The sequence below is a fragment of the Gymnodraco acuticeps genome, unplaced genomic scaffold, assembly GCF_902827175.1.
Source record: "Gymnodraco acuticeps unplaced genomic scaffold, fGymAcu1.1, whole genome shotgun sequence".
Classification (NCBI taxonomy): Eukaryota; Metazoa; Chordata; class Actinopteri; order Perciformes; family Bathydraconidae; genus Gymnodraco; species Gymnodraco acuticeps.
In genome coordinates, this window is record NW_022992152.1 from 713,571 (window position 1) to 735,193 (window position 21,623).

Here is a 21,623-nt window from a genome sequence, read left to right on the forward strand (position 1 = left end):
ACAATATTCTATATTAGCGAATTAAGGCGGTGTGTGAGGAATTTTCATATCCACACCGTTTCTGTGTGATCAAGCTTGTAATTCTACAGGATATTTGTTTAAGGCAAACCAAGACAAACGGGTCCCACACAGCACCAGGCAACAGCAGGACACACTGTACACACAACCCAGGAGATGCAAACAGAAGTGGGTAATTATGATGTCACTGGTGTTTGTAGTGGAACTGTTTACAGAAGGATTACTGTACCTTCTGTGAGGTGTCCTCTCTCTAAGAGGCAGCATTAAAGGCAGGTGAGGAAAGTGTAAGGTTAGTAAAAAAAACGACCTTTTCCACTCACTACTAAAATGGACTGAGCACCACAAGCAGTAAACACACAAAGAAACACACGTGTAGATTGCAGCACTACACACCAGTACAAGGCCTTGCTATAGTAGGGGGTTATTTCTGTATCACAGCGTCAGGACAACAACATTTTAAACCCCCTGTGGCTAGATGGAAATGGAAGCTGTTAAAGTGCAGGGAGAACTCGTATCACACAGTCTGTTTTTAATGGTACCACACACATGAGAAGACCTTTAAACCAGTCTGAGGTCAGTATTATAGGAGGAAGGCAACTGACAACTAAACATGAACAGTTTTATTAATTCACTAAAACATAAACACTAAAAAGCTAAGACATATTTTCTTTAAGGGAGGATCGTTTCTTTTAAACTAACTCAGATTTTCTTTTAGCAAACTCAGGTTTCCTTAGACTAACACTTTTCTATTGGCTAACACATGTTTCTTTTAAGCTAACGCAGGTTTTCTTTTAGCTAGCACAGGTTGTCTTGAAGCTAACGTCGTTTTCCATGGCTAGCGCAGGTTTTCTTTTTAGCTAAAACAGGTTTTTCTTTTTACTAAACGTATAGTAGTTCCAAAAATACTGTAGAAAATTCCACATGACATTAAGGCATTTGGCTTTACAATCAAATACAGAGTGTGTCTGTTTGTTACAAGAGTGTCTATCAAGGGTCTGAAAGATGTATAGAAAATCTGTATTACAGTTTGTCAATATAGAAACAAAAAGGCACAGTGCTTAAGCTAATTCTAATATTATCAACATCAATGGATGGCGCAGGGATATGTTGATGTAGAAAACATGTAGTAGTACAAACAGGTTAAGAAGGTCTTATGGTCAAATATAAATAAAACCGCAAAAAAATTAAATGTTGGTTTTCAGAGATCGTCCCTGTCATTTGTAGGATACCGTGATACATTGCCATAGCATCGCCAAATGTCAGGAATGTGAAGAATGCTGAAAGAAGTTAATGATCCCAGTCATGGTTCACTGCATAACATCGGTTAGATACAAAGTAAGCTCTGATCCACAGCGCTCTCCTAAATGGGGGGGGGAATCAATGGGAATGATATGGTCAGGTTTCACAGGGAACATTTGAGAGCACTGTGTACAGGCCACCGTGGCACACACTGCTAAATGAGTATCTTGTGATTTTAAGTTGATTTATTCTTCTTCTCCAAACTTGCCAACTGTATTGCTTCCAAACTTACCCATATAATCGCCTGTGTACATTTTTCGTAGTAGACATGAATAATATGCCAGGACTTTAGGAACTGAGACAGCCTTATCAGGAAATGTTAACCAGACTCCAAAAATAAAGTCTTACATTTAAAAGGGTTTTCCATTTTGTATTGGTGTAGTTTAATTATGATGTGTTCTGTGCTTTTTGTTTATTTAGACCCAACTTAAAGCTCGATCCACACTAAATCCTTTTTAAATTCTTGGCTGACCAAAAAGTAGCAGATGAAGTCTACCTGAATTTGCCAATAAAAACCCTACAATGTGTAGAACTGAAGCATTGAATCCCTGTAGTCTGCTCAAGCCCCCAAATGCCCAGATCAAACCTAGAACACTTGGCCTCGGTGTCTTCAGTGGCAGCTATAGCTCTACCTACAGGTCCCCACAGGGGTCAGGGATGTGGAGAAGTAAATGTTCAACTAGGGAAGCAAAACATTTTCTAACTCTACGGGCTCTAATCTACATCCCTCTTCACCTGTGCTGTCCAGTTGCATACCCCAAGAGGAGGACATGACCCAGGTGTCAGAGTGGGACGCTGATGTCTGACCCCACTGATCCTCCCCTGACGGTGAGGTATTACCCCATTCTGTCGGGTTTTCACCATTTTGGGCCAATGGAGCCAGGTCGTCATCATACGACTTTCTTTTAACCGATTCCTCGCCAGAGGGGTTAAACATGCCCTGATTCAAACCTGAGCAAAGTCACAGTTAGACACAGTATCTTAGATTCAACCTAAAGTGCTTTATTCATCTTATTTTGCAACTGAAAAGTGCTCTTTTAGCAATGTTTTAGCTTAACTGGCAAAAAAAAAACAGGAAGTGTCATTGAAAGGGAAGTCTCAGCTTCTGGTTAAAGTAACACATTCATTATTTGTTAGTGGAAATAATTACCTTTAATGCCCACAGATACAAACATGTTTTTGTACATTCAGATACCCCTCTATTCTGTTTTTAATCTGTCTCCTTGGGCTCTAGAAAATGATTGGGCTTTCTTTACGACATTATTAACATCCAGGGTATTTAATAATAGCCCTGCTTCACACTAGTTCCAATTGAAACCATTTAGTCACTCAAGAAGGGTCAATCCATCTTCATTTATTAACAACCTCTGGCTAGCATACATAACTTTTCCTCTGATTTATGAAAATATGTTTTAATATTGTAATACTTAAGGACCACTCTCACTCACTCTCCAGACTAGTATCAGTCAAATCCACACTAAATCACCTGAGGAAGAAACTTGCTCTTAATAAGAGGTTAACACTTTGGTTTTGCAACACAGCCAGTCAGTGATGTCACAGGTAACACACACATGGTTTGGCATCACCTCCTGTGTTGTGCTCTGTGTGCAGCAGCAATAGAGTGGTGCAGGAATGAGTCCTAACCCACGAAAATGAGATAGCATTTGAATACTTCCAGCTTCCCTCGTCTCAAAGTCAATGTTTTTTGAATGAGTTATGGTTAGATGAAACAAGGTCTGTGGTTAAAACAAGAGTGTTTTGTTCTACAACATAACATATGTCACTAAACACCCCACTTGTGAATGTCTAAAGCTTCTATGTGTTATTAAAACCACGACAAGTGACTAAATAAACCACTAAACGTCATCACGCTGACACAAAGCCGTCTTAGGGGTGACCGTGATGTGAAGTCATGTGACCGTGATGTAGTTCCTTTGTAGCTAACGTTAGCTTTTCACTTCTAGATATTGCATTTACGCATCTACTCTTATAAAATAGCCATCATTATCTTAATCAACTTTGCCACAGATCCTTTTTACATTTCAAACTCCAATGGAAAAATCCCATTGGCTTGAGACGAGGGAAACCTTGCGATGCTATAACCTTCGGGTCGACTCACACCCACCCTGTGATTCAGTGTGGATTTACGTTCAGTTTTTGATTTTGGAGAGTTGAGTCTTACCCTGCTCTTCCTCCTGTGTGGCCGAGTTAACCCATTCCTCTCCAGGACCCATGCTGCCCCAGTCCACCACTGCTCCATTCAGAACATCAGAGTACAACTCTGCCGCGGAGCAAGGCAGCAGGGCGAGAGGAGACAAGACAACGGGTTAAACACACACGCACAGACACACACACATCGACAGGGGTTTGGTGCTTCTCCAGTGTCCATCCCAGCCCTGCCAGTAACTTGATAACAGAGAGGTCTGTTTCGTTACTGGCAGCTTATCTGACTCAGGAACAGGAAGTCTTACGTTTGACCCTTAGTGGCACGGATCTTGAAGCTGTTAGAACAAGATTGAACAGATTCCTGCTATTTAAAAAAAAACAGGCCAGGGAGAAATCTGTACCACAGATGACAATGAGATCATTTGTAACAATTAAGCAGGAATATCCGCTTGTTCTCTGGTTGATGATGAAATCTCATTACACCATACTCCAGCACTACAGGAGGAAGAAGACCAGCATTACTGCATTTGCACTAACAATGATTTCCTTCTTTTTCACTTCCGCATTCAGGCTGCTAAAACACGCTTTCAAGGGTAGAAAAGGTCACAGATTTCAGAGTAACACATGAACATGAATGGTGGAAGGAATATGATCTTTTAAACTAATCTCAGTAGGCCACATGTAGTCTAACACTACTGATAATTAAGCATTATTTTAGCAGGTCAAAGCAGGTGATAACCATTTGTTAGCTCATATAGCACAGTCTGGCTTAACTGATTAAAAACATTGGATATACATTGATACACTCCCCTTCTTTACTCTCTTATGGCGCGTTTCCACTGCAGGCCTCGCTCGGCCTCGCTCGGTTTGGTTAGGCCTTATTAGGCCCGGCTTAGTTACTCTCCCCCCTCTGCTTTGTCTGGGGCTGAATACCCCTGGTCACAAGACTCTCATTTGGCCCCCTGGTCATGTGGCTATGCTAAACAGAGGCCTGGGATGGTCATATGGCTGCAAATTAATTAATGTTAAACTGGAGGCCAAGTTGCATTATGGCCAAACAGCAACAATACTGCATATAAACCTATGTTTCCGTCCATATTCAAGACCTCTACTTTAATGTACTGGATTAAAAACATATGGGTGCTTTTAGAGTCCATAATTCCCTTATAGATGGAAGTTATGTTATTAAAGTTTCATGGGAAATGTGAAAGTGTTTTGCCTTGCTCCAGCCTCCAACTCCGGACACAATGCCCCCAGGTAGCCACACAACAAGTATACCTGCTATGCAAAGGAGTGCAATAAACTACCTGCAAAAGCAAACACCTTTATCCCACTTCACGGATGTGGGAGTCATTGCCCTACTTGAATACTCCTATTCCTAAGTAAAACAGCAACATGCCTGAAAAACAGTGAAGCTACCACTTGTGTCAAACGTTTGCATATGAGCTTGAGTTTGGATGTAAATAAGGAGTATGGAAATCATTCCTGTGCAGATATCAGAAGAATTCGCAACACCTGACACGTTCAGCAGTAGAGCTAGCACAAGTACCACACTCTATATGTATGCCACTATGATAAACTCCAACATCATAAAAGGGTTACATTTCCTTCAAAGATGATATAAACACCCTTCACATAGTTGTGCATGGTTCACAGCGAGCAAAGATGCAGGTGTGTAGTCCAGGACACTTCATTGATTTAGGGATACATATTAAATTGGTAAATTGGATTTACTACATATACCAGAAACTCCTGAAAACTTGTGCATTAGAGAACCAGTAAGCATCTGAGACAGGAAACATTATCCAGACTTACTTTGGTCTAGAGTTTCCATGAAGTCTTGAATAAACAGTACCACAAACCTACAGCACACTGGCCAACTGTACTTTTGATATTTGCTTCCTTATCCAGCCCTACAGAAAGAGCTGACCCTGAAAGCAGCATATGAATGGCACGTTTGTTAATCAACATTGAAACTGAACTAGACATGCTACATGCCAATTTATACGTCATGAAATGTTTATTTAAAAGAGCATGTACATAAACAATCGCTCCAAAAGTGTCGCAACATTTTTTTAGACTTGTCCCTTATTTTATTTTTTCATAATTCCGCTCCTTTAAACCTCCAAAGAGTAGCGTGTGCAGCCTCACTATCACACAAACAGCAAACAACCAAGAGACGCAGCGACTGTTTTTAAAGTTTCGCCTTGGAATAAAGAGCTGAGTGCAACATGGAGCGACAAACACTCACCTTGTTGTCTGGTCTCCATCAGACAGCCAGGTGCACTCCGCAGAATATCCTCCCGAGACAAAAAGACAGAGCAACAACAGCAGCACGCGCAGCAGCGGCCGTCAGGTCAGTGTGTTTACTGGGGCTTCCTTGGCTGTCACGCGCTGGGCGGCAGATCGAAGAGCTCGAGCCAATGGCCTCGCGCTTCTGTTATTCACTTAACAGCCATGTTTCCTGTTGGGGAAATGAGCCCATTGGACACCAAAACATACTGTATAATCAATTTAGAAAAATTAATGGATAAATAATGATGGGTTTGTCAGGGATGGAGGAAATGTTCACATTATATAATTAAAATAAAAAAGACTACAGTAAATACATAAATAAAATACACTATTTAAAGCAAATATGATGCATATAAAAGCTTACTAAAATTAAAGTTAATACTCTTCAAAAGTGAGTAATTTAAATGCAGCAGAGTAAATGTACTGTGTAATGTAAGTACAAAGTATAAAGTATAACAAATATAGAAATAAGTAAGCATCTCAAAGTTGTACAAGTATTGTAGTACAAGAACAGTACTTGGATGAATACTGTATATTTTCCACCACCAGTATTTGTATAGAATGTTTTTTTTATACCTCTTACAACATGTTTTCTTTGTTTTGCGTATGCAGCTCTGACAATTAATTATTGTTTTTAAATAATAATTAATAATATCACAGAAATTCACTATCAAAGGATACTAAATTAATTTGCACTAACATTTTCGTTATTTATGAATTAATGCCAATTTTTCAATAAATATGTGTTATACTAGTAATACGTTCAAGTACGTTTATTTATAATGTTCTATTATTTCGTACTATGACAATGCATGTTTCTTTGTATCTGCATTGCATATTCAAAAAATACAAATCAAGACAACACGGTTGTGCAACCTGCAGTGCACTTATGACCCCTGCTGACAGGAAACTGTAGTCACAACAGGAGGGGATGATGTCACTGATTCCCAAACAGACAGTCAATAAAGGAGACTGGCTGTGACTCACAACATGTTATATGTGAAAAACAAATGTGTCCATATCAAACAAAACAGTCAAACCAGACCATTTTGGTATTTGACCCAGTTTAATTTATTCTTCATCAGATCCTTTGAAGAAAACCATTTTTGTGCCTGGTTAAGTGTGTAATAATATCAGCAGAAGTCTTTAACGGTGGAAGAAAGTGCAAACAAGTAGCACAGTTATCAAGTTTAAGATGTTTCTTTCAATAGAAATACACTCAAAACAAAGCAGTGTGTAGACAAACAACGTGGGCAAGTATTTTTTGTGAAAATGCATCCTAATGTTACTGATGCCACACCATTTAAAGCAAAACAAATATTCACAGGCCTCCTGAGTTAAAATCAAACTATGTTATACTGTCACTAAAATGACAGCGTTTTCATATAACCACTTCCTTTACTGAGCATTTTGCTGCCTCATGACAGCCATCAAAGGTCTTTTTAACCTTCAGAGGACGAACAGGGAGGTTCATATGAGCCCAAATAAAGTGACAGTTGACCTTGTGCAAAACTATAATAGTGTTTGGGATACAGCTGACAACCTGTATTATGGTTACCTGTAACATTTTAGGTTTGTTTTTATCTTAAGCTATTTAAAATACATTCATTTATCTGATTGCACTGCACATTTTCCTGTACCTTAGGGTAAGAGATCCTTACATATATCATTTACAGTGGTTTTTCATACATTAGAGATGAATCATTTAAAACATTTGCTTTTCTTTAGCTGTTCTTACACATATCTTAATGAGGGTTTGATAGATTGTACCCCTATTCGTAATCTTTGGAGTCACCGAACCACAGGTTGGCCCACCCTGATCTATAATGGCTGTGAAGGCACTATTGCATACTTATGCCAATATCACTGGGATTGTAACACAAACAAAACAGGCCGGGGGGAAATCAGCCAGCCAATAAACCCCAGCATGTCAACAAATGATTTGTTATTGAGCAACTTTTAAAGGTTCAGCATTACCCAAACAGTTGCTCAATATTTTAGAAAATGTCAAGTCAGTATTATGCAAGCATACAAAAACAAAACAAAGCAATGATGGCATCTTTACATGAGCAGACTCAACACACGTTTCTACTGATCAAAGTGAAATCAATCTGGTATAAGGGGTTGGCCAAGGGAACAACATTTGTCCTGAAGCTGTAACCAGGTGAGACTAGGGATGTCACGTTACCAGAAATGTAATCGCCAACCAGTGAAACCCCACGTTAGCGATTAGATACCACAATAAATAAAAAAATAATAAAACAGAATATTATGTACGTCAACATTCATTAAATGGACTTCAACCTACACTACTTTACCACATTTGTGTAATTTGTTTCATGTTAAGAGGCTAAACAGGTCATATACCCCTACATCTAATAACATCTATTTGCTATTGCTGGGGAAATATCTTTATTAAAGTTTCCCTGAAAAATTTGAGGTTTTACATTTGAACACATCGTGATAACGTTAAACTTATAATTGACTGAATGCAGCACAGTGCAATGTTCCCTGCATTTTAAACAAATGTCTATATCATTTAGGATGACAGGTTGGACGTTGGGTTGAGCCCTAACTACTGGACAAAAACAAGTAAAAGTAACGTTTATCTGAATGTATGGCAACAACTCGGTGCCGTATGATTGGTTCTCGTGACATCCCCTAGGTAGCACAAATTCATATTTAAATGGATGTTATGCCAGTGAGCGAAATAAGACCAATAAAACTAAACGCTCCTAAACCGTTATTTGACGATTTTTGGTGTTTATACTGAACTATATAATTATAAATTAAGTATCAAAGACGCCATTTGATAACATTGCTGGTACAATGTAAACTGCCAGGACAACAGTTTGTGCTCTAAAAGCTGTGTGGTAATAGTAGAAATTAAAAATAATCTGCCCACACACTGTCACTCATATTTCATTCATCAAACAAAATCAGGTCAACTGTCAGTGTAGTACTAGCCGAGCAGTAAGATTAACACGTACGCATGGAGAAAGTGAACAATAGTTAATAAGATACATGTCATGTTTATGAGAATAGCTTACACGGTTCACTTCCCCGTGCTGTGTTACTAATTCATATTCTCTTGGTCCATTTTTAGTCACCTGACCCCCAAGCAAAGTTCACAAAAACACACTGAATCACGCTGGGAAACACAGACGGAAATATGGATCTCTTCTGACACTACAGTGACTTCACTTCCTGTAATCAAATATGGTTGCACAAACGGCTCTGGGGAAACATGGCTGGGGAAAACAATTCTCTGGGTACAGTGACATAAAACAAACTCCCTGAGAAGCTGATTTAATCCTAGGATCTACTCAAATCAGTGTGTAACAATATATTCTACAGTTTGACTGCACTTGACAGAATAGGTGTCAGATCCATTCCCGGGGAAGTCACATGCACGAGCATCAACCCTGCTTTCCTTCAGGCCTTTAATCCTGGTTTCAGTGAAGATTCAGTGACGAAATGTGCTGTAACACTCTTTGAAACCTTCCACTGGAAACCACCGCAGATTTAAAAATGCATTGAACTCGCATGTGAGGAATTATTGCATAATTTAATCAATCTTTATATTTTTCTAGCATAGTTTATGTGCCGATATATTGTGCTGCACCATTTCTTAAACATCTCCATAAAAGCCTCATAATGGAGCATCAAAAGAAAACTTTTTGTTTTTCTTTCTTCAGTGGATGTGCACTCTTGTTCAACACTAAGGCGGACAGCAGGAAGGATAAGTGAGAGGAACAGCAAGCAGGCCTGCAGCCAGGTGAACGACCTATTAAAGCTCTTAAAATCTCCTGTTACCTGGCAGCGCCTGTGTGTGTGAATGAGTATTATAGTGCACGTTAAAAGCCGATATGTCACTATCCAAACCCTTATGACAGACAGACCTCCTCTGAACAGAATCACTGCACAAACCAGAAAGCAAACCAACCTCTATGCATCAATTCTTAAAAACTGATTGTCTAAAAATAATCATCCAAATGTATCCTAACACACACTTCAATGCACATGATGATATCTCTTCTTTAAATCTAACAACCGGCGTGCTTCTCAGCAAACCACCACCCACTACAAAGTCAAATCTAACATATTCTATTCCTCTATGGATACCATTTGCAATAGTGTGTTCCATCATTTTAATTCTAGGCATCTGTAGCTATCTAATGCATATCCTATACTCCTCCTATATTTCTGTATGCAGACTCCACCACACACCGACAGCAGCAGCACCGCCCAACACCTCCGCAACAAGCAGCCCCTAAATAATAATAACAAAGAAAGCTAACAAAGAGACGGTGTCGACCTTCTGTCCCGCCACATTCAGCCTTTTTGTTTTGGCACGATTGCCGCACAGCAGCTTGTTTCTTTTCTGATGATGCAGGTACGGGCAGACGGCATGTGTGAGCCACTGTCCAACGGAAGGGGAAAGGGAGGAAGAAAGCATAAAGGAGGAGATGATTTAGAACCACAACATGAAACAACCGAGGCTTAGCGAAATGTAACTTTCTAATGTGTCATTTAGGGGTTAATAGGCTAAATATTCCCTGCAAACATGACCACGTTTTGTTAAATGATGGTGGGTACAGCTTTCAGAACTAGGAGTCAATCTCAGCCAAAGAATGGATGAGTACCAAATTCTTTCATTTGAATGTGAATAATGTGTCGATGTCAAAGACCCCGAATCGCACTAGGAATTGTCAACATCTAATTCAAATGTCCAGCTTTTTTGAGAACACATTTTTCCATCATGGCTTGGGTCCAAAAAGTTTCCATCTTTAGTCAACTGAAGAAGAAGAAGATATTAGCTCCTCCCATTTCTCTGCTATTTATCTATGAGCTCCTCCCATCATTTTCCATCAGTGTCCATACTTTAATTCCAACTCTGAAACATTTAAACCTTTGAAATATCCATACTGTAGATTGTCTTCATATCAGGCTGACCAACGGGCTTGCTTTTTGAGCACCGTCTCACAAGTGCGGGTGTAAACACAAACTGAATCACGTTTGTTTTGATTTGTTCTCCTGCAGGATGGATGCTGTTAAGTGTGTGACTGAAGTGAAACGCTTGCACATGTGACAGCTTGGAGATTCAGTGGGGGATGGAGGGGGATTCAAACACGTCCATCATGTGAAGAGCATACCGCAAGACAGTGTTTGCTCCATGAGTCAGCTTAACTTGCCTTTTTTTAATATAAATATCCTGCATCCTTTTGCAGCAGTGTTCCAGTGAGAGACAAATGTTTCCAAGTGACAGAGTGTGATAATCCGGGCCTCACTTTACCTCCTTCCACCTTACAAGGTCACATTGCCATTGTGTTTTCTCTGATGTTCCTTCCAAGACTTTTGCGATGACTCAGGGTGGCTTGTTCATCCCTGAGGAGATGTGGGCGTCGTCTTTCAAGCGTGTGTGTGGTCTAGATGAAGTGCAGGTTTCAGTTAGATCCACCGCCCCGAGCCCTGCGAGCGCTGCTTCTTCCTCTTCTTACACACATAGTAGACCGGGAAGACTACCAAACCTGCATGAGGAAGAGAGGAGCAGTTTGAATTAGAGCAAACTACCCATCTAATTGTACTTATCTTAATTAACACTCCATTTATGTGCAATATAAGTCTTGAATCCTCTGTTAATGTTGAGCTCTCATGAGTATTTTATTTGATTATTCCGTTTTACAGCACACAGCCTATAGATTTTGCCATTATGTGAAATTAATTAAGCTGAAAATGAGAGATTGTAATAACGATGATAATACATGTGAATCTGCCAACACGGCGTGTTACCCCGCAGAGGATCATCTGTCAGACGCACAGACACGGAAAATAGATTAACACTAATTACAGTTCAGCTCTAGCATCAATAGTTCACGATACTACAGAGGGCTGGCAGAGTGTTTTCAGGAAGTAAAAGCACAGAGAGATCATCTGGATCAACAGCGTTGGCTTTTTAGAACAAATAGTGGTTACTTCTCTTACGGGACGACATCAAACTGAGAATTGCATGCATATTATAATCAAATTGCTCCTGCCTTATTGCAGAAACTGACCTTGTGATTTTATTTTTATGCTATATGAATTAAGGAAGACCAAATATAATTGTTCTGGTCAACTACGTACTTTCTTGAGCAGAATATTTTCATACTGATATTGTATCTCGTATTTCTCGCTCATTTTTTAAGTTGTGTGCATGCCACTAGCGGGTCCTGCTTCAGTTGTTTTACTTTATAAATCAATTCATTGTAACTAGCGGTTCCCTTTTTCATGCAGAAACTACATGTTGATCATCTAGCAACAAACTGTATATCCATAACCCTTTAATGGGTTAAAATTATGTTTTTTACAATCGGGAAAAAGTCCTATTCCTCTAGATCAGTGCTTCTCAAAGTGTGGTCCGCGGACCACTGGTGGTCCGTGAGCGCCCCCCTAGTGGTCCGTGAGTATATTGGTAAAATTTCACATTTGAAATAAAATAAATTGATTTAAGTTTTTTCGCATTCTCGCGGGAATATCTCCGCAATGGAACGAGCTTAAGTTTCACCTTCATCACACATGTTGCCACTTGTTTGTACAATTTTCAGGCGATTTGTAAAAAACGATGTGTTTTTGGATATTTGTGGAGTTAGGTGGTCCGCGAGTATTTTTTATTGGTTAAGTGGTCCTTGGTATGAAAAAGTTTGAGAAACACTGCTCTAGATTAGTCATGGAAAAAATGAGAACTGTACGCCTTTCTAATTTTGTATCAAGGCAAAAATAGTTGTGGCATGACTTGTTTGAGTTATGAAGACAGTATCTGTAATACAGTCAAACCATTTAGCTGCTATCCGTTAGCTCTTCTCTCTGGAGCTTTCCCCACTGATTTATGTGCATGTGTGTAATTGTGTTACCTATCACCAGTGCGGAAAAGCTCCGAGCACCCACGACCAGCAGAGTGACCACAGGAGCTATCAGCACCTTAGTGCCTGCAGAGAACAACAGAGAGAGAAAACCATTAATCCATAATGAATAAATGCTCCTTTCAGATAGAATACAACTTCAAAAATGCATGTTGTTTAGTTTTGTTTAAATGTTAATGAATGTTGCAAAAAATGTAAGATGCCTTCAGTGCCTGAATTTGGCTGAGCAGACTTTAGGGGGAAATTCTGTTCAAAACTAAGATGTCCCTTATTATATGCAAGAATCTGTGCCGCTAACAGTCCACGTCATGAAGGCAGCGATGAGAGCAGTAATTGCTAAGTGCTTCTGTTAAATGACAAATTAGCTCCCAGTTCAACAAAGCTGATAGAACTAGCTGTAGCAGTTCATGGAGAGCAGAGCCAAACACATCTCTCAGCTTCCTGAAGGCTTGCCGATGCAGAAATGTGATAACTATGCACGGATGATTAGAACCAACATAATGCTTTTCACACTTCATTACAAAGCTTTCCTCAATGGCCGCTACAAGTGTGTAAGTTTACTGGAAGTGTTGCTATCAATTCATTTCAAGTCACAGATAAGTTGGGCTGGCAGCAACAATCACAATTTGGACTATATCCAGTGCATGATAGGTTAAATGACACTCCTACGTTTTGTATCTTACCCTCAATTATAATCCACTGCTGAGTGAAACATGGCAGAATATGTTTTGGCAACGATACAAGTTTTTTTTACAAGGAATGTTGGTACACCAGGAAGTCAAGTCAGTTCATTGCCAAATTACTCATTCAATCTATTCAATTACATATTGGAAAAAATCTGAACAAAAGGCAGAGTAGCTGTCAAACTGAAAGTGTGACTATGCACCTTCATCACAGTGTGCTAAGAATAAAACAAGTCTACGGACATGCCAGTATATCTTTATGGCTGTACGAAAGGTGTTTAAGCTAAATGCTAATATTTGTAGCTATCTTGCTTAAGTGTAAATGTTGCTAATAAGCAATACTACAAGTACAGCTGATTGGAATGGCAATAGTCTAAGAAGAATTTGGTCAAAATGGGAGCTAGTACTGGACAAAAAGTTGACTTACTCTTTAAACTGGCAAAGGTTGAATCATTAATAGTAGGAGGGGTTTTTATCCTACTGGGGACCATGAATGCAAGACGTCACAGGACACCCTTCAAGTTTTTGAGATTCAAGCTTCATCATTATCCTTAGAGCCACGCCGTTAAACAGCACCAAAACCAATCTTCAACTAACAGAGGTTAATGAGTTTCAGTATAAAGAACGTACAGATTCACAACACTTACCACAGACCGACCCTCTAATTAGCCGCCTCAGATGAGGTCTGTCAGGTAGATAGCGATACTTGCATCCAAACACGCTGAGGTTGGATGTATGGTCCCCAAAAACCTAAAGACAGGAAGATTCATGAGCATTATTGGAAATAAAGAGGTGGAAAAGGACACTCAAAGTAAAAAGATTCTGATACCTTAGGTGCCGGTAGCGGCTCCCCACAGCGGTAGCAGAAGTTAGTGTTACACTGCGTACACGTCATGTGATCACACCCCTCTGTGCGCTGAATGTGGATCTATAGAAGTAGACGAAGCAAGAAATAAGGGTGTTAATTAAACCTTATATTAACAAATAGTTATTTTACTCTTTCGAGCTGGGACACAATTTGAATATGTAATTATGCTTTCCTTCTAGACTCAAGATCAGCTCAAGTTCATTGTTAATGGATTCACTTTTCCAACCACTCAAACTATAAGCATTCTGCTTCAGCATGTATTGAACTGCACTGCAATATGTATGCAGCAGTAATGGATCTGTGCTAATTGGCTGCCTTTACTCAGCTTCTTTTCCAGCAGAGCACAGCATGAGAGCAAATTGCCGGCGTCACCGTCACACAGGACCTTTCAGAGACATCAGTGTGATGAACACACATGGAGTGTTGCTGCTGTGAGCATAGAACAGTTCCCACAAACCGGCAATTAGCTAAGTCTACATCTGCTGTAGTCATCTTCTGACAGTCAAATTAGATATTGGGTAGACTTGTTTTATGACTGTGAAAGAGATGCCAGTGAGTCTTCCAGATTGTGCAGCAGTGGCATCATTATTTCCCCAATATGTTTTACTGCCTGCTTGCTACTGTTCCACATGCACTTTAAATCTGAGCACCCATCTCTATAGCTCCCCCCATCTATCATCCACTATGTGCTCTTGTGCTTCTCCTCATTGATTTTTTTCTTCTGCATTGTTTCCATCGTCCATCAGTCAACCTTCAGCCATCTCACATGGTGGCCAGGTTCAGCATTGTGCGTTGTTCCACGGTTATCAGAATAACTTGTGTCCTTACCTTGCAATGCGGACATTTCTGGGCGTTTCTCTGTCCGTGCTCTATGACACTCGCCCAGTTTCGAAGCAGCTTGGTCTCCTTTCCTGTACTCGCGACATTTGACCCCGTTGTGGCCATGGCGCGTGGCCACTTAAAAGCACCACCACGAACTGGCAATTGCTACACAGGATCTATAGAAGGAACAGAATAAAGTGCATCAAGGCTTGTGTTACTTTTTAAACATCAAAGTTAGATATAGGTTTGCGCAATTAATTTGATTAAAAACATAATCACTGTTTACCAATTGAATGAACATGATCGTAAGGGGGATAATGTGCAGAGGCTGGAACGGTGGCAACAACAACGTAACTAAGAATGACGGCAGCACTAATCGAGGATTTTTGGAACTGTCCAAGTCTGGTTCACAGTCCTCCTCTCCCCCAACAAGTCCTTAAACAATACCAGAGAAGCCCATGTCTGCCTTCTTGTGGTGATTTCACTGACATCCAATGATCTAACCTCTTCTCTTCTCTAACTTGATCCTCCTTAGCAACGGTGAAGTTATGCTTAGCAGCGGTGTGTTATCAAGTACTAATAACCTCTGCAAAGTCAGAATTTGCCAATCAGAGTCAAGTATTCCAACTTAGTCCGTGTAATAATGGTGTTTTTAAAATGTGTTCAATGCTCATAGAAACGCAGCTCCCATATCAAAAACACTTAAGATGTTTAGACTATATTTGATTTTGGAGAGCGTCATGCTGCATGCTGACTAATCCTGATTAATGATCATGATCTCAATAAACCAAGTAATCCTAAATATCGTTTTGGGCCATTATCTTTTCAGCCCTAATCAGCCGTTTTCTCATGCTTATTCCTTGTGTTGTGTTGGAGTTTGTCGGAACTGTCATCTCACCTTGTACTTGTGCTCGGAGTGGCTGTGGTTCTGGTTCTTTAGCGAGGTGAACTCACTGCACTGGGGCAGGGTTTGGTGCTCGAGTCCAGCTGACTCAGCTCCAGGAAGTAACGGTATTTGCCACGTCTTCATTGGCTAAATGGGAAATCACCACTTCCTCGTCCAGGTAGCCGCTGCACTCTGGGATCGGACAGCTGATGTAAGATTTGGCAACTCGCACCTGGGAAACATCACAAAGTAAAAAACAAATTCATATTGATCCAGCATGTTTACTATAATACCAACAAGGCAAACAACATAAGTGTGTGTGACAGTAACACTACAATGTTAAGCATATCTTTCAACATCACCTGCTCAACTATTTGAATCTGTCCTTTGTTTTCGTGGTGGTTTCTCACTTTCAAATCCGGAATATTTCCATACTGCTGATATGGGAATGGTTAATAATTGACCCAAGCAAAGAGGGAGTAAGAGGTAGATGAGTGAAGGGCTGAACGAGGCGGTGGTGAGAGTGGAAGGTAATATGTATCAAACACACACACATTGAGCTAACATCACACAGCCACAGTGAACATAACATATTTCAATTTGGAAATAATTACTATTAAAATATATTCATAAAACACAAGAAAATTCGATATTGTTCAAGATGCACTATTCCATAATCCCTTACCCAATTATTTTATGAAACAGCCTCCTAGAACGTTGCTGACATAAAGTTCACACCTGGGTTAAATTAAAACCAAAACAGGACCCGTGTTGTGTGTTGCAGATTTAATTCTTATCTGACTTTACATACAGTCAATATCCAACTTCCTTTTCGCCATCAAGTTCTCTTTTTTATTTGCATTTCCTCCCAGGCCATCGCTGCTTCTCTGGGTCTCTTTAACTCTCTTCCTGCTTATTGTTCACATTGAATCCATTACAGCCTGTGAGACCAGTTGTACTGACACATGATAAGGCATTTTCTCTGTGTGTGTCTGTGGAGGCTTGTGTGAAAATGTCAGCATAGAGAAAGCAAAGAACAATAGCATACCGTTACACCCAACAACCCTACAGCACGTACACACAGACTCAAAGCTTGTCATATAGTTATGAAAATGCATCCTCTGAGAGAGAGAGAGAGCTGATGTGTTGTTGTCCCAAAAAGTGACGCTGTGATGATGACCACTGCCAGACTGGTTGGACAGTTAGGACTGCTGCCAGATGCATGTGTCAGAGTGTGGTGTTAAAATGTGGGGCGAAACATGAGCCAACATAAAGCCGTAATGTGATAAAAGCAGTAAAACAATTAAGCTTACAATGTTTGTCCCAGGACAGTATGACTATAGGCTCGGTTAAAGCTAAAGATAGTGCTATGTAGTGTCAATGTGCTGTGACAGTATAGCGTCTATATGCCTGTATGGTTTGTGCACATGATGGTGCCGTTTGAATTATTACAGCAGTGATCAAATTGTAGTATTTGCGTTCTGAGGTGTACTTAAATCAGTAAAAGATTAGGGCAGCAACATGTTGCATTTAAGATGAACATGTAGAATTATGAATCTTCTTTTTAGTGACCTGTATAGATTATTTGATATGCATCATAAAAGATGAACCTTTAAATCAAAACCAGAGTGAATTATTTAAAGGACATGTCCCATGTTGAATGTATTAAAGAAGATGAATAATATTATACAAACATTCAGTTTTAAATTTGCACTTGGAACATGCCAGTAAAGAGGAAAAGGGGCTCATCTGATAAGGCAATTGTAGAGATTCAATCTAAACACCTTAAGGCATATTCAACTGTAGATTGTAAGGAACTATATATAGCTTTTAAAATAAGCACAACACAGTTGCTTTCATTTGAGGAGGCAGGTAAGTGCCCAGGAGCAAGGCACTGACCTACTCTCAGGGTCCTATCGACATTTGACCGCGACATAATGCTCACTGTAGCGATTGAGAGTAAACAGCAAGCATGAGTGCTGACAAACTTTGGCAGTGCATCGATGGACAAATAAATTCCGCCTACACAGGAGAGTTTTACAGAGCCCTTATCTCATTCTCAGGGTGCTTATCGGAGATCCTGCTTGTCTCTTTGTTTGTGTGAGTAATGTTCATGCCTTGCTTTCAAAGCAAGATAATTGCTGTCGCGATGACTGATAAAATGTTTTATCCAAACAGATTAAAGAAGATTATAGGAACAGTAGCAAAGGACCGAAGATCGTAACTTCTGCACAACTCGCAAAATGAGTACCAGCTCACGATCAAGGCACTTAGATACAAATCTGTCCTGAAACACTTAAGCTCTGTTAAGGAGCAGCGATTGGCAATATGCCTTACATTGCTAAGTCTCTACTGCCATGGCAGCTTCAGTAGGAAGTTCATCTTTCATCCATCTATTATTGAATTCCTTGATTTGATTTCCTTGAGTGCATGTAGCGAGCAGAATCAATGCACAGGAGCTCCTAAACATATTGTGTGGCTGCAGAATGCATTGTTGTGTCCCCATTGTGACCTTTATTGGCTGTATTAAAGAATTACTTTGCCATGGTGCTGCTGCTCCCCTACCTAAAACCCACCTTGCTGCTCAATGCTCAGGCAAATGTCATGGCATCAAGCAAACTGCATTTTGGGAAGTGAAGGAAACAATGGAGAACAAGATGAAGAACATGTGTGTGTGTGTTGTTGGATTATAACTGGACCAATAATACACAACAGAAACACAAGAAAGGTATCTGATGGTGAGATCTTCCTTCAATAGGTGAGCCTGAGACATGGAAATAATCCTATTTTAGTGCAGAATGTGTCATTGTGGTGACCCATATTCAAAAAATAACAGTTGTCATCAACACATTGAGGATACGTGCAGATGCTGCACTGTGACATTTTAGAAACTATTACATTAAATGTTGTCCGTCCATTTATTAGAGAGCCCATATAATCAAAACATGTAGGGTGAGAGTGTTCGAGGCCAGCTCCAGGCCAAATATCACACGTAAAGAGTGTGACAGTGAAGATTGTGTGTGTTAGTTGTGGATGCTTCACCAGCTGCTGGCTGACCCAGCACTGCCTGGTTTCTGGGACAGGCTCAACCTCAGCACTGTGACACCCTGCAGCACTAAACAATCCCCTTTCCCCTCACACTCCCTCCCTTATACCAACCTGGGAGCTGACGTAGAGTTTCAGACACGCATCGCACACAGCCTTCCTGCAGCAGGGCAGGGGTGCGATGGTTTCATCTTCCAGGCACACCCGGCAACTCTGCATTGCAGTCTCTGCACCCGTCCTGCTCCACGGACAGCCGGTGAGACATGTCCCCGAAAGGGTCCACCAGGTCCTCCAATGTGTACAAAGGCCGGTTCGGGAGTCGAACCCGCGTCCTGTTCTGCCTCAAAGTCCATTTCTGTTGCGTCAGAGGTGACATCGTCTGTGATTTCAGCGTCTTTTCGTTGACTGTCGTTAGCGATACAGTACACAGTGCAGTAGATGTGTTTCTTTAGGGGTAAAAAGGCTCGTCTAAAGTGACCGTGTTGCTGTCACTGGTCATATGCATAATGACGCTCACCTGTAACGCTCACAAATTTCAAACTCCGTGAACAGCAGAAGTGGTAACCTCGCGCAGGGTGGGCTCGTTTTAGTCCCCGCTTCGCCCGTTTCACGCTCCGACTTTTTACATTCGCCTCGTTCCGTTCCATAACCGTTTGAAACGTCGTTATTAACGATCCCCTCGGTGTGTTCATGCTCTGCGCCGCGCGGCATCCGACTGCTTGTGTTCAGACACAGAGAGGAAGACTTTGACACCCCGAAATTCCTCCTCAAAATCTCGACAGCGCTCGCTCTCCTCCTCTCTCCTCCGCCACCGTTGCAGTTGTTGTTGTTGTTGCCGCCCCTCGCATCCCTCTCCCCCCCGCTGCTCCTCTCCCCGGGGTCCCGCTCACCTCCGTCCAAAGATAATCGCGAGGTGGACCTGGTGACACGGCGGCTCAAATCTCTGACTGACCACTCAACTTTGCTGTCCCGTAAAGGAAGTTTCAGTCGGCAGGTAGCGGCGGGACAACTTCACACTCCCCTCCTCCAAACTGCTGATAAAACTCGGCATTGTACAGGCGTCGGTTATCGGTCCTTCATCTTCCATCCCCGATATGGCTCTCCCCATTTATCAGCGCGTCTCTCCTGGCCTGTCCACCTCTTACCCAACTCCTACTAACAAAACAAAACAAAGCAGGCTGCTCGCTGCTTCCGGGTCTCGGCGTCAGCGTGCAGGAGAGCAGCGATAGGCCGATGGAAGCCTAGCGGTGGGGTAACACAAATATCAGAGAAATTAAAAGAACAACTGGGCCAAAGTGAAACATTACATCAGTGCCTAGCAATAGAGCCCCCCACAGGCTCCAGCTATACCGGGGAGAGTTTAACCAAAGACATCTTTATCAATATCGACACAAAATATTGAAGTGGATCAACTTTTCTCACCGTATCTTAAAGTTCTTGACCTCTCAAGAGCCTCTGTCAAACATCAAATGTCAAGACCTGAACTTTCTTTGTTTTGTTCACAATCTTGCATGACTTTGAATATCATCTTCTCAACCAATATTTGTATTTAAACAATTTGTGCATTAAACGAAAAATAATCTAAAATTATAATTTAATTCAGCATCAACATTAGCACTGTTCACTCATCTGCCTAAATGTGGTAGTATAGGCATACATTTTTTAAATATACTTATTTTTCATGATTTCTATTTTTGCCATATTTATTGATGCTTCATATAACATGAGCAAGTGTAATATAATGTAGTTTCCCTAATAAGGCGATAATTGTGTTAGGAAATCTGATATTGTGACAGCCCTGAATCTGCCAAATGTAATATCCGTCATCTTAAAGGTTCCCTAATATGCAAAATCCACTTTTTCCATGTATTTTATAAACATGTGTCCCCTCTGTGTAAAGAGATTCTGAAAGTTTCAGGAAAAAAGATTTGCTCACTTTTTGTCCTGCTCCATTTTTATAAAAACCTGTCTGAAAATAAGCTGACTATGGCCACTTTATGTCATAACGATGTTTTGTCTTGTGTAACCATTAGCCAATCACCAACCAAGGTAACCCCCCCCCCCTTATCACTTGAATCTCCGACCTAGAGTACCATTGTGTTCTTTTTAACCAAATCATCTCTCAGAGGGGCGTGGGGAGTGGCTCCTTATTTTCATCTAAAGTAACAGACACAGAATCAGCACTTTTGAAGAAGGGCTGAAACAGAGGGGATTATGGGATGCTATATTGATCTGTTTGGTGTTTAGAGCCAAACACTTCAGAGACATGTTTTGTATATATCTGAGACCTATAGTAAAGTAATGAAAAATAGTATAATTTATCCCTTTATCTACTGGAAAAATGTTTCCCAAACATTTATGATATACTTTATATCAAAGCATATACAGGATATGCTGATTATAGTTATCTAGCAGACTACATATAGTGTTCAAAAGGTTGCTCTCTTCTTACTTTTCATTGCATCACACACACACACTTTTCATCTTTATTAAATCCCCAAAAATTTAATTAGTTTCATTCCGACAGAGTGACACTTGAACACATACAAATGAAAGTCATTTGGACCGAGAAATGTTTTCGTTCAACGCTGTTGGCACAACTTTCGAATACACTCAAGTGGGGCGCCTGTAAAATGGGA

At 40.6% G+C, this 21,623-nt stretch overlaps 2 protein-coding genes across 4 annotated transcripts in view; both read right to left on the reverse strand.

Moving 5' to 3' along the window:
- tpd52l1 (tpd52 like 1) overlaps positions 1–5,921 on the reverse strand; it is an 18,276-nt gene extending 12,355 nt beyond the window's left edge. The window contains exon 1 of one of the 3 annotated variants that reach the window (XM_034204346.1): positions 5,735–5,921. In XM_034204346.1, the coding sequence (XP_034060237.1) occupies positions 5,735–5,753 (19 nt within the window). In that variant the 5' untranslated portion in view covers positions 5,754–5,921. The remainder of the gene's footprint in view (positions 1–5,734) is intronic. The other 2 variants (XM_034204347.1, XM_034204349.1) reach the window with 2 other exon arrangements.
- Positions 5,922–6,825: 904 nt separating this feature from the next.
- On the reverse strand, positions 6,826–20,636 carry rnf217 (ring finger protein 217). Its single transcript, XM_034204365.1, is given in 17 exon segments — positions 6,826–11,309; positions 12,672–12,746; positions 14,011–14,113; positions 14,193–14,291; positions 15,060–15,131; positions 15,133–15,171; positions 15,173–15,229; positions 15,952–16,013; positions 16,016–16,072; positions 16,075–16,171; positions 19,099–19,221; positions 19,223–19,288; positions 19,290–19,442; positions 19,445–19,572; positions 19,575–19,953; positions 19,955–20,225; positions 20,407–20,636. Coding segments are annotated over 16 exon segments (1,728 nt in total). The 5' UTR covers positions 20,093–20,225; positions 20,407–20,636; the 3' UTR covers positions 6,826–11,229.
- Between the last annotated feature and the right edge of the window lie 987 nt (positions 20,637–21,623).